At 32.7% G+C, this 16,607-nt stretch overlaps 1 protein-coding gene across 2 annotated transcripts; it reads right to left on the bottom strand.

Annotated features, from left to right (window-relative positions):
• Positions 1-8,654: 8,654 nt before the first annotated feature.
• LOC114387580 lies at positions 8,655-11,594 on the bottom strand. Of its 2 annotated transcripts, XM_028347782.1 has the most exons (5): positions 11,298-11,594; positions 9,527-9,592; positions 9,319-9,440; positions 9,110-9,204; positions 8,655-9,034 (listed from the first exon to the last, which is right to left on the bottom strand). In XM_028347782.1, exons 1-4 carry the CDS (start codon positions 11,406-11,408, stop codon positions 9,147-9,149), a joined length of 357 nt encoding a protein of 118 aa, XP_028203583.1. In that variant the 5' UTR covers positions 11,409-11,594; the 3' UTR covers positions 8,655-9,034; positions 9,110-9,146. The 2 variants fall into 2 exon arrangements, with proteins under 2 accessions (XP_028203583.1, XP_028203582.1); XM_028347781.1 differs by having other exon boundaries at positions 8,655-9,204.
• Between the last annotated feature and the right edge of the window lie 5,013 nt (positions 11,595-16,607).

Consider the following 16,607-nt stretch of genomic DNA (forward strand, 5'->3'; position numbering starts at 1 on the left):
CATCCTTGATTTCAAACTAAATAGATTAAAAGATCATGAACTATCCTCAGATTACGTTATTACCACAGCGAGGACGATAATAATGAAAAAAAAAACACTTGAGCTTATTTTACCAGTGAATGTCAGAAGCTCAATGAAGTAAAAGAGAGAGAAAAATTAACGTAAGAGTGCAATTAGGACGTCAAAGTAAACTTCAAACAGGTAGAAAAAGGAGGCAAAAGCCTATTAATCATTTGACGAAAATGATACATTGTTATTATATAAACAATTACTTCATACTATATAACATATTTTTTCACCTTATTTTTTCCCCGGGAGAAATAATCAAATTTATTGAATAAATAATATTACCCATAAAAAATAATTTTTTTTATAATTTCCCTTATGGCCTTATTTGAATACATTGGTTATAATTTTAAAGATTTTTCCTCCACATTTTATGTTTATTGTGTCTATAAAATTGAAACTTAGATCATACAAGATTTTAAAATTTTTAATTTGAATTATGATATTATTAAGGTTAGTATATAATAATTTAACTATTATTATTAATTTATTTATTCAATTATTAACATGTAATAAATTAATATTTACTTAATTTATTCAATGTTGGTGCTAATAGTAATAGTTAACATATTATTTTGATTTAATTTTTTAAAAATATTTTAATTGTTATTGAATCAAATCATTGTAACATACAACAACTATTTATCATCTTAAAAATAATGAGTTTCATTACATTGATTAACATATAATGATTGATTACCATATATAACAATTCATTAAATATTAGTATACACGTAATTAATTGTTAAATCATCGTATCATATTTTTGTCATCATTACATTTGATTTATTATATGATTAAATTCAATATAATAATATGTTTCTATGAATGCAAAAAAAAATGTATTTATTATTTATTATTTGAAATGAATCAAAATTAAAACATGTGATAACCACATGTCGTCTTCCTATTTAAAAATTATTTTGATTAATTACAAAATTATCTAGAGTCAATCATATTCTTTGAAACGATCAAAATTGAATCACTATATATTTTGAATCAATCGAATTCATATTTTAAAGTATATTTTATACAACTAGAAATCAAACAAAAAAACAGACAAATTTATAGAAATAGTTAACAGATACCTAACAATCAATTCTAAATGTCCTGTTAAGGTGTGGGAATAATCATAATTTTCATATTAATTAACATATTATGTTAGTATAGGGAAATACTCATAATTTAGAGGTTGAATTATTCCTGATTAGTTGGTGCTTAACAATCAATTTTAAATGTTACACTATCAATTTAAACATTACAAAATAAAAATTATTTGAAACCGATCGAAATTGAATCGCTATATATTTTGAATCAATCATATTCTTTGAATTAACTAATTACAATTGAATTAATTACATGATTAACATGAGGTTACCACATGTTATCTTCCCATTTGAATTGATTTTGTATATGCTAAATTAATTGAATCGCTATTTGGAGAGTCATTGGAGGCTGTTATTTTTTTTCCCCTTACATATATACACACTGACCAAAATGATTCAATTTTAATAAATAATAAAATTATATTACATCACTGTTATTTTTTTCCCATATATACACATTGACCCCAATGATTCAATTTTAATTCATAATAAAATAATATTCCATTATATCGGGTTATTAACACTTTGTTCTCTTAAAATATATATATTTTAAATATTAGTTATGAAACAGGATTTGGATTAGTAATTTGAGAAAACCTTTTGCTGAAGTTATTAGCACGTTAAGTTCTGAAAGTTTAAAGGTATATTTTATAGGACTAGCAATGAAACAAAACGATTGAAATACAAAGTAGGTCTTTCTATCAATAGGTGCTTAACAATTAATTTTGGATACTCTGTTTGGATGTGGGAATGATCATCATTTGCAAATTAATAATCATCTTTTAAAGATAAATGATTTGAATTTTATGTTGTGTTTGTAATATTTACATTAATCCTAATATTTTAGGAGACTTCATAATAATTTTAAAAAATAAGAAACTACTCTTTTTTAAATAAATGAGAAAGGTGCAAAAAAATGAGACGAGTTGCCAGGGTAAAGTGTTGTACTGGTTGGCCGAAGATAAGGAAATGATAACATGCCAACATTTAATACATCAATATGAACATTTGTTCAAGTGTATGAGAGAGTATTAGAAAGATGACTTATAAATAATAAAAAAACATTTAAGGAATAATGTTTTCTTGAAGCAGCAAGAATTGCTTTCTTTAATTTATGGTAGAGGGGATTCAATAAAAAAGGAGACAAAAAAAAAAACATAGCCAACACTTTAAATGCACGGGCTAACAACCAACGCTTATATTTATCTCATCTTTTTTTTGCATCTTGGTGTTTCATGTCTTAGTGTTTTCATGTTTCATGATTTAGTAAGGTTTATATTATCCAATCATGTAATTGTTAGATTCACATATTTTATTTGTTCATCTTTTCTTTTATTCCTAACAATATCAAACAATGTATACTATTAACACGTTACCTTAAAATCAAACTTTATTACCTACATGTAGCTTATCATTAACTATCCCAACTTTCTAATACTCAAATTGGAGTACCACACCTTTTTTCTTTTTTTTTTTTTATTTAAAAAAAACTTTGTCTTCTCTATGCAGAGCTTTGTTTTTTTTTTTCACGAGAATTTTTGCCTATTCAAGGTCATTGCGACACGTGGCAGACCTTTTTTCTTTTTTAATAAAAAAAAACTTTGTCTTCTCTATGTAGAGCTTTGTTTTTTTTTTTCACGGGAATTTTTTCCCCACAGAAGGGAGGTCCCTGCTGTGTCAATTATCGAAATGCAAATTTTTTTAGTTTATTAAATTATTAATTTGTTGATTTTTTTATTTTGCTAAGTGGCCACATGTCTCCTCACATGCTGAAGTTTTTTCCCCTGCCATCAATCCACATGTGTCGCTTTCTAATTGCTGGATTTCACCACACCATTTCATTCCCCTTAATTCCAGAGCTTTCTTCTCTCTCCTCCATTTCTTTTGCGTCTGTCAACATTCTCTTTTCCCCTCTTTCTCTTCCTCAACTTCTCCTCCTTTCTTCTCTCTCAATATTTAGTTCCCCCTTCTTTCTCTTCCTCAACTTCTCCTCTTTTCTTCTCCGCTTTTGTTTCTCCTCCTTTATTCTTTTTGCTTCTATTTCCCGTCAATATTCTATTTTTTCCCTTTTTTTTGTCTAATTTTTTGTGGCTTGATTTTTGGAATAGTCTAACGATGGTGCTGAAGGTTACGACGCGTTGCCCATGCAAGTGTTGGGACAAGCTATTGAAGAATAAAGGTATTGAAGAATAAAGGTTCCATTTTTATCTATTTTTTTCCCTTTTTGTCTAATTTTTTGTGGTCTGATTTTTTTTGTCTGATAAAAAAAATTTAAGGAATCTAAATGTTTGCTTCAAGCACCAATAATTGCTTTCTTTAATTTATGGTGGACAGAATTTAATAAAAAAAGAGAAAAAAAAAATACAGTCAACACTTTCTGATTTTGGACATATACAACCCAAAGGCTCTTTTATGTGTCATCTTCTCATATTTTTATTAATGTTGTTAGCTAAATTTGGGGTGTCAAACAATTTTTTGGTTTCTTTTTATTTTTGACTAAACAGTTTATGATTTGCTTTGATTAATTATGAACTTATTTCGTTCACTTTTATTGAGTACGAGCCTGTGTATCGGCATGGTGCATCGATAATTGTGCCACAATTAATGCACAACAGGTTGAAATGACTAGAACGAAAATATTGGTGCGATGCTAATTGTGCCACAATTAATGCACGAAGAAACGACGGAAAATGAAAAAAAAAATAGAAATAGGAAGGGAAGGGGAAAAGCTTTTTGCAGTGCGAGAAATGAAAAGAAATAAAAAAATAGTTCAAATTGTATGACCATTCTTTTTGGTGTTGATACAGTTTATTCCAACAACGACTTCCAAATTTGTATATGGTTCCACAAAATATATTACGCTTCATCGGGCCTAGGAAAACACACCCAATGGCAAGTCACCATCCACGATGGTGTGCCATCAATTGCTGACCCATGGTTCCAGTATCTTGATAAAAAAAAATTGATGGCGGGAGATGAAGTTGTCTTCTACTTCCGGTTTTATGACCATGCATGGGAGCTTTTGATCAGAAAAGAAATTGAATAGAAGGAGGAGGACATCCACCTTAAAGACTGACTTCTTTTCATCTGCATGGAAGTGTGATAACAAATTTACTGAAATTAAACTTGGATTGAAGCAACATTGACTACCTCCTCATATATTCATATACATTTGATTTTAAATTTATCAATTTCGTGATTTAAAATTTGTTCTTAATAAGAATTTGAGTCTTTTGTTCACATAATATGTATTCCAGCCCTTGCATCAGCCCGGGATGGAAATAGGAAGGGGAGGGGAGAAGCTTTTTGCAGTGCGAGAAATGAAGGGAAATAAAAAAATTGTTCAAATTGTATGACTATTCTTTTCGTTGTTGATACAGTTTCTTCCAACACCGACTTCCAAATTTGTATATGGTTCCAAAAAATATATTACACTTCAACGGGGCCTAGGAAAACGCACCCAATGGCAGGTCACCATCCACGATGGTGTGCCATCTATTGCTGACCCATGGTTCCAGTACCTTCATGAAAAAAAAATTGATGGCCGGAGATGAGGCTGTCTTCTACTTCCGGTTTAATGACCATGCATGGGAGCTTTTGATCAGGAAAGATATCAAATGGGACGAGGAGTGCATCCACCTTGACGACTGACTTTTCTTCAATGAACAAATTTATTTTGTATTTTTAAACAAACAAACTTAAATACCTTACGGTATTGAACAATCTTTTCTTTTGTTATCATCCAACAACATTAGTATTTTTATCCCTCTCACAATATCATTTTTAAACCCGCACTACTTGCCACGTTATTTGCATGGAATCATGATAACAACGTTTGACATGCGTATCCAACAATATATTAACTACCTCCTTACATAATTTACAATTTGTTCTTAATAAACATCTGATATATCCTCGATCTGTTGTAATTACAATCACCAATTACTCATTCCTTTAAAAAAAACTATCTACACCATATTTATACCACTTACAGTAAGATGTCAGCTCGAATGATATGCAATTTACTTTATTATGTTTTTTCTCATACATGCTTCCTATTATTTACCCAATCGTTGCTACTTTGGGGATTTTAAATGAAAATCCATGGATCTGAACTTCCACTTCTTTGTCTTGCATTTGATTTTATTTTTTTGTTGGGTGACCTTTGTGAATGTGTTAATTTTGTTTTCCTTTTTTTCCCGTTATCCATTCCTTAATGATGCACGAAAATATGATAATACTAATGTTTATCTTTACACATTCATTCGATTGATTGTTGTTTAACAATACAATTGATGACTGAAACTTTTAATACACGCTCAAACTTGGTTTATACATCCAAAAACATTTTTTATAACTTTTTTTATTTATTGTTTGAATCTATCTCTTTTGATGGTCATCTTTGTTTTTAATTTTTATCTATTATTTCCTGCAATTTAAAAAAGTTCGCAACACAATCAATCCTTTTTACAAACAATCTACATAGTATTTATGTCACTTATAGTAAAATGCCACCCCATGCATCGCACGAGCATTGAACTAGTTTAATGTAAACTAGTCACTGACCCGTGCACATGCACGGGTTCTTTGCAATGCGTCTTGCAAGAGGGATAAAAATCAATTTGGAAATAATAAAAGATTTAATATAGATATTATATTTGGTGTTCAAAGTCAAATATTTAAATTCTTCTGAAAATTTCAAAAGATATATAAGTTAAAGTACATGAACTTACCTACATTATCTACAAAAATATCAAGGCTTTGTAATTCTAAGCAACCAATTTGCAGCCACATCTGCAAAGTCAGGCTAGATTTTGCACAAAATCAAAGATTATTTTACCACAGCCAGAATTCAAAATCAAACGCTTGAGAATGGTAATGTCAGAGACGAGTCTCTCCCAAAAATGCAAAAATATTACTAAATAGAAGAAAAGGATACTTAAATGTATATAGACAGCACTTGAAAAACATGGTTAAACCTTTGAGTAACAACATTAATCAAAACATAAATGAGGTTAAAAAAAAAGTCGTGTCCTCAGCTGGAGAGATCCTCATCCCATATAACTTCTTTCCTAAATAGGATCTCCTATACATGTTCGTCAAACCTAAAGAAGAATACAACTTCATTTTCGGGCATTAAATTATTTTCAGAGAGATATTGGAACCATGGCTGGGCAACAGATGGCACACCATCATGCATGGTGATCTGCTATTGGTTGCGTCTGCCATAGGCTCTCTGAACACGAATAAATTTTTGTGACCCAAGCAAAAAATTGAAAGTTGCCGGTGGAAGAACCTGCATTGAAACAAAAACAGTGATCATATGACTGTATTGTATTTACAACAGTTAGCGTTATTTAAATTAAACGAATATAAAGGACAAAAATATAATAATAGAATAGGTTCACTGTCATAAAGAACAATATGAAGGACAAAATTTAATAATAGAATAGGTTGAGCAGAGAAAAATAACAACATAATTGAGTGGCTAGCAAACCCGTACCAAAGGGAAGCTATGTTGCATCATATCTTCGGTGACATCGACTGTAAACATGTGTCTTCTCGTTGCCACAACCGACCTTGCACACCGTTGCCTATGGATAGGTCCGATGACATCCACCTCAAAGGAAGTATTCTTGTCAGGAGCAAAAGACCGGATGATGACATTCATCAATGCTGTGGGTTCTTCTAAACTGTTTCAGCCCATCAGCAAAAAAATATCGACTGCCATATTTCCGTAGCCCAACAAAATGTGTGGTTCCATTATAGTGAAACAGAACATAAGTTGGGTAATATGGCCTCCATTGTTTATGGTAAGACAATGGAACCTCAATGATGTTCTGCAGGGAAAGATGTTAACATTAGACAGAAGAATTTTGTTTCGTTTGAAATAAGGGAAAGGGAAAAATGCTTGGGATTGTGAATGTTGACCTTTGTAACATGGAATACGGCTGAAAACCGTGTTGCTACCAACCAGTTTGATGGACCCTATAGCACAATAATTAATGTAAAAGCCAAGTTACTTCTATTGTGTATATTATGCGTATGAAGTGTGGAGTTCAGGGCAGTCAATATTTTAAGTTCTGTTATCATAGGTTTCCTATGGCTCTGAATTTTTAATGCAGACAAAAGTTTTGTTCTAGAGTTAGAATTATAAAAAGTTTTTAATTTATATATGACCTATAACGAACAACAGTCCTTTAATATGGGTCACTAATAGATTATAAAAAACCTAATGTTATCTAAATTTGATGTTAAGTGTATTAGATTTAATTAGCATGCATGAGTGAGTATTGTAAATTTGGATCAATATATAGTACTATGTTGTAATTTAATATCAAGCAATTGAAGATATCTTTTTGTGGTGTAGCAATCAAAATAGCTATTAAATTTTGAAGTCAAAATTGATAATGTTAACCAACAAATATATATATATATATATATATATGCATGTACTAAAAAGATAAATTGAGTGTCTAATAAATTTATATGTCATCTATAACAGATAATAGTTTCTTAAGCTGTGTATAGAATAGCAGAGGACAAAGAAAACCTAGCTATGCAGGACCAAAAGAGATCAAGATTTTAAAATTTCAGAAAGTAAATTTGAAATGATTGTTGTGTGGACAAAGAAAACCTTGCTTGTAGTAGATGATGAATGTGAAGTCATGCTTGTGTGGGTTGAGTCGAAATATGAGTCAGATCTGGGGTTAGGGCTATAGTTTGTTTCAAATATTCAGCGGCTTGATTAAACCAAGATTCCGCAATTGCTGTCAAATGGCCTGTTCTCCTGGGTGTGAAATATATGTGAGTGAAAACAATTAGGCGTGCATGTGTGGAAGGTAAATGGTTTTTGGAGAAGAAGTGTGGGAGTCACAGAGTAATTGCGGAGAAGATGTAAGTGCGGGAATAGAGATGAATGTGCGAATTTTGTAGCATTGATTGCTGGCTTCGAGGATTGGATATGGAGAGTCATCTGAATGTTTCTGAATGCATGTGATGAGGAATATTGGAAAAAAATATTATAAGTATAAGATTTGATATTTTCTTGTAAATTTAATGTGTATTAGTAGTTTAAATGACAATAAAAGAAAAAATATAAAAGAAATAACGATAATTGAATAATAATATTTTTGGGTTGATTGAGTTTATTGGTTTTAAATGAATTTTATTTATTAAATATATCATCAATTAACTTTTAATTTCAAAATAGTTAAATTACAAATTATTGGATTAACGTTTTTGTTTTTTTATCTTTGTGTTCTGAAGAAGTTTTAGGATTTCGTTTTATTTCTCTTTTCAGGTCACTTTTTTCATTTTTGTTTTCTTAATTATAGAAAAACATTTTTCAAAAATTGTAAATTACAAAGGTTAGTTTAATCCTTTTGTTTCTTAATTACCATTTTTTTTGCTTTGTTTTTTCTATTCGTCATTTCTTTATAACTTTTATAAGGGTTAAAATTATTTGTGTCAACAAATCACTTTCATAAAGGCACTAATAATAGATTAAATAAGCATAATATATTGAATGTTCAAAGGAAAATAACCAAATTGTTTTAAAAAGTGCAAAAGATACATAAGTTAAGCTAGATGAACTGAATTTAATAATCCCAGTTTTTTTTTTTCCGGCGGATGACAATTTCCCATATTTTTGTTGTCTTTCTGTAATAGAAAGAAACTTCATCGCCATGACAAAAGTTATTATCCATAAGAAATTGATACCATGGTTGAACGACATATCTTTTCCCCATTCCAATGTGAAGGACAACAACATTCCATTGTAATGGTGGTCCAAATTTCCTAAGGATGGTCATGTGTTGACCACAGTGATTAAGATATGTCATGGCATAATTTGGAAGTCTCTGCAGTGAAGAAAAAAAAACATCATATATAAGCAGAAATTTGTATGAGAACTTCAAACAGATTTTCATGCTTACCAGTGGTCCCGGTGCAGCTAGAATTGACTGTGTAATTTCAAGTGTCTAAATATACTCTATTGAGAAGAGGCGCGGTCTTCCACAGGTCTGGTGTTCTAGTGAGGGGATGAAATAAAGATCAAAAGTTGATTTGTTATCGCATGCCAAGAATTTAATGGTTACAGATTGAAAATTTGCCAAATCTTTTCGAAACTAGTTTAGCAAAGTACACTTTCTGGTGATGTTGTCGTAGTCGTATCTGGTATATTGTACCATCATATCTAAAGCGGACAAATGCAGGATATTGCGGTGCCCATTGTTCATGGTAAAAGGAAGGCACTTGTATGGTGTCCTGAAAAAACCAGAATGAGAGAAAGGAAATTAGATTATGCAAATGAAAGAAGAAAAAACACAAAAAGAGTGGGTATATAAGATAACCGTGTCATTGCGGAATGTTGCTGCGAATTGCAAAATTAATGATTTTCTGTTTACTGGATATTGAATCTGCATTGAGATGGAGTGCAAAAATTAAAACCAAGTCTTTGAAAATACGTGGACAATGACAACAACAGAATAAAATTCATGAGGCTGTCATGCAATGAGTAAAAGGAAATAGATCTGAACTTAAGAAATAGCAAAGTTGAGCAGTTATGGTGATAAAAAATTAGTTACATAGAGGATACTGTGGTAAAGTGCTATTCGATTAGAATACAGATTGGAGGATAAGATCAGAAAAGTATAGGCAAGTTTTTTTATTGTATTGGTTTGGGAGAGAGTAACCAATCTCAAAATTTCGTCTGTTATGTCTGTTTTCTGGTTGGTTTAGATGTTAGATATCTTATATAATGAAATGGACTACGAATTATAAGCAATGGATGATGTTAAGCAAGGCTATTTTGGTGTTCTTGCAATTAAGGGTCAGCAAACCAAAAGGTTTATTGTTGGGTTAGATTACTTGAATTATCCTGCATTCTTGCAACTTCTGGACCAAGCTGAAGAAGAATTTCGTTTCAGGGAAATGGAACCTTTTATACTCCTTGGTTGTCCTGAATAGTTAGACAACTTTCTAAATGCTCTCAAAGCATAGGGAAAGCAACCAAATATTAGAGAGCATAATCTAATTACTTATTGCTTTTTATATCTCTAATAATATAAAGAAGAGAAAGGCACTTGTAGGCCAGTTTGGATAAACTTCTATGGAAACACTTATAAGAGAAGAAAATATGAAGGTAAAAGCCAAGTTATTTCTATTTTGTATATTATAGCTTTCAAGTGGAACTTCAGGGCAGCCAATATTGAAAGTTTTGTCACAGTTCTATGATATGGTTCGTGCTGCAGGTTTCCTATGGGTCTAAATCTTTAATGGAGACAAAACTTTTGTTCTAGAATTAGAATGTGCAATTATATGTTAACATGACAAATAAATATAAGGCAAACGTGCAAGTTAAGCAACATAATTGACTAATTAAAAACAATTGAGTGGAAGAATTAGTCTAAAAAAATGTCTGTAACATAATAAATTGCCAGAAATTAGGTATAGCTAACAGGAAAAATCTATAGAAATCAAAAGAATTGGCAGGACAGAGGAAGTGTGGACTAAATTTTCTTCTCTTTCGTCAATGTAGATTTTTCATTTGTTAATAAAAGAGGTAAATTGATTATTGTGGAATTTATAGTGTAGGTAAATTATAATGATGTTTGGTATAAATTAAAGTGAAGTCTAATTAATTTATGTATAAGCTGTATGAGTGCTTTAATCTGGATAACGGGTAAATTATAAAAAACCTAATGCTATCTGAATTTCATCGTAGAGATTGTAGTAGCAGTCTATTAGATTTAATCAGCATGCATAAGCGGAATATTGCAAATTAGGAGCAATATATAACACCATATTGTAACTTAATATCAACCAATAGAAGAAACAGCCGCAAAAAAATTGTCTTTTTCTGCTTTGTGACTCAAACGATAACAAAAGTAAATTTGCAACAGTGATTTATATATTCGTAGGTGTCAAATTGTGAAGTCAAAGTGGATAATGTGAATGTGCCAAAATATATCCATGCATGGATTGAAAAGATGAAGTAAGCAAGAAGGTTTACAAAGAAAACCTATCCATGTACTGACAAAGCCAATCAACAACTTTGCAAACTTGGATTAAGATATTTAAAAAAATTTCAGAAAGTAAGTGAGTTATTTGTTTTAGACTTGCCTTGCTAGTAACAGATGATGACTCTGAACTCAAGCTTCTGTGGGTTGAGTCGGAGGATGAGTCAGAAGTCATGCTTGTGTCGATTGACTCCGATGATGAGTGAGAACTCATGCTTCTATCGGTTGAGTCGGAGGATGAGTGTGAACTTATGGTGGCAGCGGTTAGAGTGTTTTTTCCCAAAGGAATGGGTCGTGGATGTCTGGAGAAGAAATGATTTTTGAAGAAGAAGTCTGGGAGTCAGACAGGAGTTGGCTAAAATATGTGAGTGGGGGAATATCAATGAATTTGGAAGATTAGATGTGGAGACTCATCGATTGACCGTGAATTATAAACGACCCATGTATGTCTATGGATATTATAAGTATATGGTTTGAGTAGGCAAGTTTTGTGGTGTAAAAGAGAAGTTGGTTAGAAAATTAGATGGTTGTTTGCAATTTTTTTTTTTAAAAAATTCATCTGTATTGGAAGTTTAAATTGCAGTAGAAGGAAAAGATGAAAAAAATGTTTTAATAATACCATATTGTAACAATAATAATAATAGATTTTTTGTAAGAATGGTTGTTTTATTTTTATTTAATTTTTTTTTCTGAACTTGAAATTTAGTACTGTTTTTTTTAGGGTTTTAGAAGTTGTTTATGTGTTTCCATGTGTTGGATATGGATCTTGTTTTTTGACTGTTTATTTTGAAAAGAATATTTTAAAAAAAAAACAAAAGAAAGACAGTAAAAAAAAGTTTTTTCAAAATTGTAAACAACATACTATGATGCTAAAAAAATGGTAAAGCCAAAATTGCAAAATGTATAATTTAATAGTAATACAGATACTATAGGAGATAAAATATTGATCTCATTAGTTTTAAAAGAATTGTATTTATTAAGTATATCATTAATAAATTTTTAATTTTCAAGTAATTAAACTAGAAATTATTGGATCTGATATATAGTGTGTAATATATCAGCAAAAATATTTTGTAACAAAAATGATAGAAAATAATATTTTTTAAAAAAAATAAACAGTGAAAAAAATATATTTTAGAATTCTCGTTCTTTACGTTTTTTTCTCAACTGCTTGGCCTGTAGCACTGCCAATATGTTTTGGAACTAATAAAAATTTTAAAAAAAAATGATAGGAGATACAAAATTGAAAAAATTAACAAAAATTGGACAATGGAAGTAAACATGTTAGTAACATAACCTTCTTCAAAATTGGCTAAGGGATAAGCCACATAAACAATACATTGATTTTGTTTCCCAGCGACAGGTTCAAGACCATAGCATCCATATCAATTGTTATTTTGTCCTGGAGCATGTTTAGCATTCATATTGGCACTTGCTTTAGGCTTTAGGTGCATATCAAGTTTTTCATTGGTTAATTGATATACTAAATAACATACAAAAATAAAATTCATTCAATATACAATTCATATAAAGTAGTAGTATTTGCAAATTTATGATCTTTGCACCGAGAATACTAATCAAATAGACAAATGAAATATAGATTAATATAATACCATTAAAATTTATGATTCATTGTTTGCTGCAACTACATCGCCAATATTTTTGTTTCAAAATCTCAGAGTACAGAAGGCCGTTTAATCACTATCACTATCAAGCCAATCCTTTTGCCATCTTATTATAATTTTCCGAATTTTTTCATAATATCTATAGTAAAAAGAAATTTCATCTCCATGATCAAACTCCATTTCAGCAAGAAAATCATACCATGGTTGAACGACGCCTTTTCCACCAATATCAGGATTCAGCATTTCAACTTTTCATTGCAATGGAGGACCAAATCGCCTTAAGATTGTCATGTGGTGACCACAAGCATTAATAGGAACTCGCGTACAAAGCAAAAGTTTTTGCAGATAGGAAAAAGCTAAATTAATAAAGCGCTAAAAATTGGTTCAAAGAGATTAATCTATGAAACTTGAACTTACCAGAAGTTCAGGAGCACAGACCATTTCCTGAGTAAACTGAATAGTCCACATATGCTTTCTGGATGAATGTCTCTGCCTCGCGCAAGTTTGTCGTTCCAGCGGTGGTTTGAAATGTATGTCAAAGACGGAGTGATGATCACAAGCAAAAAAGTTAATGGTAGTTGATTCGTAGATTTGCAATTCTTTCCTCAAATTTTCCAGTCCATCTGCCAAATAGACTCTTTCTTTGTGGCGCCTGACTCCTACTTCGTAGATTGTTCCATTATATCTTAGATGAACAGACTCTGGATACTGTGGTGCACATTGTGTATGGTAGAACGCTGGAACACGGATGATTTTTTGCATAAAAATAGATAAATGTAAATACATGTATATGTAACAACCAGATAAATATAAATAACTGTATATCAGTTTTTGACCTTTCAAACTGAGTTGGGTAGTTTTGTATTCATACGTGATGAACGTGCCTTATATTTAGGAGTTTAGTTTTCTGTTCAGTTATTTTTCATTCAGGTGTATATATATTCTGCTATTGTAATCATGTAACAAAAAAATATAGAGAACCTTCTTTCTTATATGGTATCTAGAGCCATTTTTTTCTGCCAATTCTTCTTTCCATGGCCACCTCAAACCTTTCCCTTCTAGCTCTAGCAAACACCACCACCTCTAATCTAAATCTCCAACTTCCTTCTATCAACATAAAACTTGATAGAGACAACTACTCTCTTTGGCGCTCTACAATCATTTATGCCCTTGAAACATTTGACCTTGAATCCTTCATACTGAATCCTTCTCCACCATTGGAAACACGTATTCTAACCACCTCTGATGGCATCACTACTACCGAAACCAACCCTGAGTTTATTCTGTGGCGCAAGCATGATCGTTTTGTGTTACTGTGGCTAAAATCTACCCTCTCTGAACAAGCTTTATCATTGGTTGTTCGTGCCGCCTCTTCCCATATGGCATGGACAGCCATCGGGAAAACCTTCCAGGCCCAAACTCAAGCCAGGCGCATGGCAATGAAGTCTCAGCTTCAATCTCTCACTAAAGGATCACTCTCTATGTTAGAATATATTGAACGGAAAAGATCAATTTCTGACTCTCTTGCTGAAAATCTTCATCTAATTTTGGATGAGGATCTTGTCGGATACATCCTGAATGGCCTTGATCCTTCTTATGGCCCTTTTACCACAACTTTTATGATGAAATCGGAGGATGTTTTGGTTGACGATCTTGCTGGTCTTCTTCTTCAAGAAGAGGCACAATTGGAACACGATCATGCTCATCAACCTGTTATTGTCACCCAACCTCCCATAGTTGTCTCTCAAGCTCCAAATTCTGCTCCTCTACTTCCTACCCCCACTGCTTATACCACAAACCTCTCTACCTCGAGGCCCACTTCTAACACCTATCAGCCCTATGGCGCTGGCCAATCTTTAGACCACACCTTTGACAATCGTCGTCGTCCCAACATTCGTCCACTATGTCAAATATGCAACAAATCTGGGCACGAAGCCATTGACTGCTGGCATCGTGCAAACCAAACAGCCTACCCCTCTCCCCGTCCCAATCCATGATTCTCCAACCGACAGGCCCACATTGCTCATACTGGCACCTCTTCCATTGTCATGGATTCATCCTGGTATTTTGATACGGGTGCAACAGGCCATGTTACTCCTGATCTTCATAAGCTAAATATCATTGATGACTACACTGGAGACAACAAGCTGCAAGTTGGCAATGGTAACAACTTATCAATTTCTCATGTTGCTTCATCTTCTTTCTCTGATCTTACCTTACCAAATGTCTTCCTTGTTCCTGAACTCACAAAAAGTCTCCTAAGTGTGTCAAAATTAACCAGAGATAACAATGTTTTCATGAAATTCTGGCCTTCTCATTGTTCTGTTAAGGATTTTCAGGGTCAAACACTTCTACGCGGGGACGTTAAAAATGGTTTGTATCGGTTGCCATCTGTAAAAAATCACTCACCTACAACTATGGCATTAATTGGTGTGCGTACTACTCTGCATGGATGGCATCAACGCCTTGCTCATCCACATGAATCTCTCTTGCGGCGTCTTCTTTCCATATTTCAGCTTCCTGTATCCAATAATAACTTTCCCAACGTCTGTGAATCTTGTCAATTTGGGAAGAGTCATTGCTTCCATCTTCCTACCTCCCATGTTACCTCAACTAAACCTTTTGCACTCATGTACTCAGATGTTTGGGGGCCCTCCCCTCATTTTTCCATTAATGGAAGTTGTTACTTTGTTCTGTTCATTGATGATTGCACCAAGTTTGTGTGGATTTATTTTTTGTCTCATAAATCTCAAGTATATCCAACATTTGTGCAATTTCGTAAAATGATAAAAACACAATTCAATTGTGCCATTAAATCAATGCAAACTGATTGGGGTGGTGAATATCGCAATATCTCTACTTTTCTAAAGCAACATGGAATAGAACATCGCATATCTTGCCCTTACACACAGGAACAAAATGGTGTTGTTGAGCGCCGAAATCGTATCATTGTTGAAAAAGGATTGACACTTCTTGCACAATCTTCTCTACCTCCTATCTTCTGGGAACATGCATTCAAAACCGCCACATATTTACATAACCGCACTATCACTCCCCTACTTCAATTTCATTCTCCATACCAAAAACTTTATCACAAAATTCCAGACTATGGCTTTCTCAAGACCTTTGGCTGCTTGTGTTATCCCTTCCTTAGACCATACAACAACCATAAACTAGATTTCAGGTCTCTACCTTGTGTGTTTCTTGGTTACAGTGTTTCCCACAAGGGATATTTGTGTTTTCATAAACCTACATCCAGGATATATGTTTCCAGACATGTGGTTTTTAATGAGGACTTATTTCCTTATGCCACCCCATCACCACATTCGGTTTCACCTTCCACTAACTCACCACAACCCACTAGCCACCAAATTCTCGAACATGCAACATCTTTAGATTCTCTTTGTCCACTACCCACCACACCTCCCGTTTTAAGCAATCCTCCCTCATCTAATTTGCCTCCAACAACACCACACTACCAACAACACATCGTCAGCTCACGTGCACGCCAAACTCAACCATCTACCTCCCATTTACGTCCTGCTGACCATAGCACACACCCCATGACAACTAGGGCACGCACCAATTCTCTCAAACCTAAGATTTTTACCACAACCACCATGACCTCTACATCCATGGAGCCACGCACCTTTCATCAGGCCATAAAACACACATGCTGGCAGCATGCTATGCAACAAGAATTTCAAGCCCTAATGAGGAACAACACTTGGTCTCTTGTTCCATGTCCTACTAATGCTAATATTGTTGGTTGTAAATGGATTTTCAAG

Source organism: Glycine soja, chromosome 15, assembly GCF_004193775.1.
Source record: "Glycine soja cultivar W05 chromosome 15, ASM419377v2, whole genome shotgun sequence".
Classification (NCBI taxonomy): Eukaryota; Viridiplantae; Streptophyta; class Magnoliopsida; order Fabales; family Fabaceae; genus Glycine; species Glycine soja.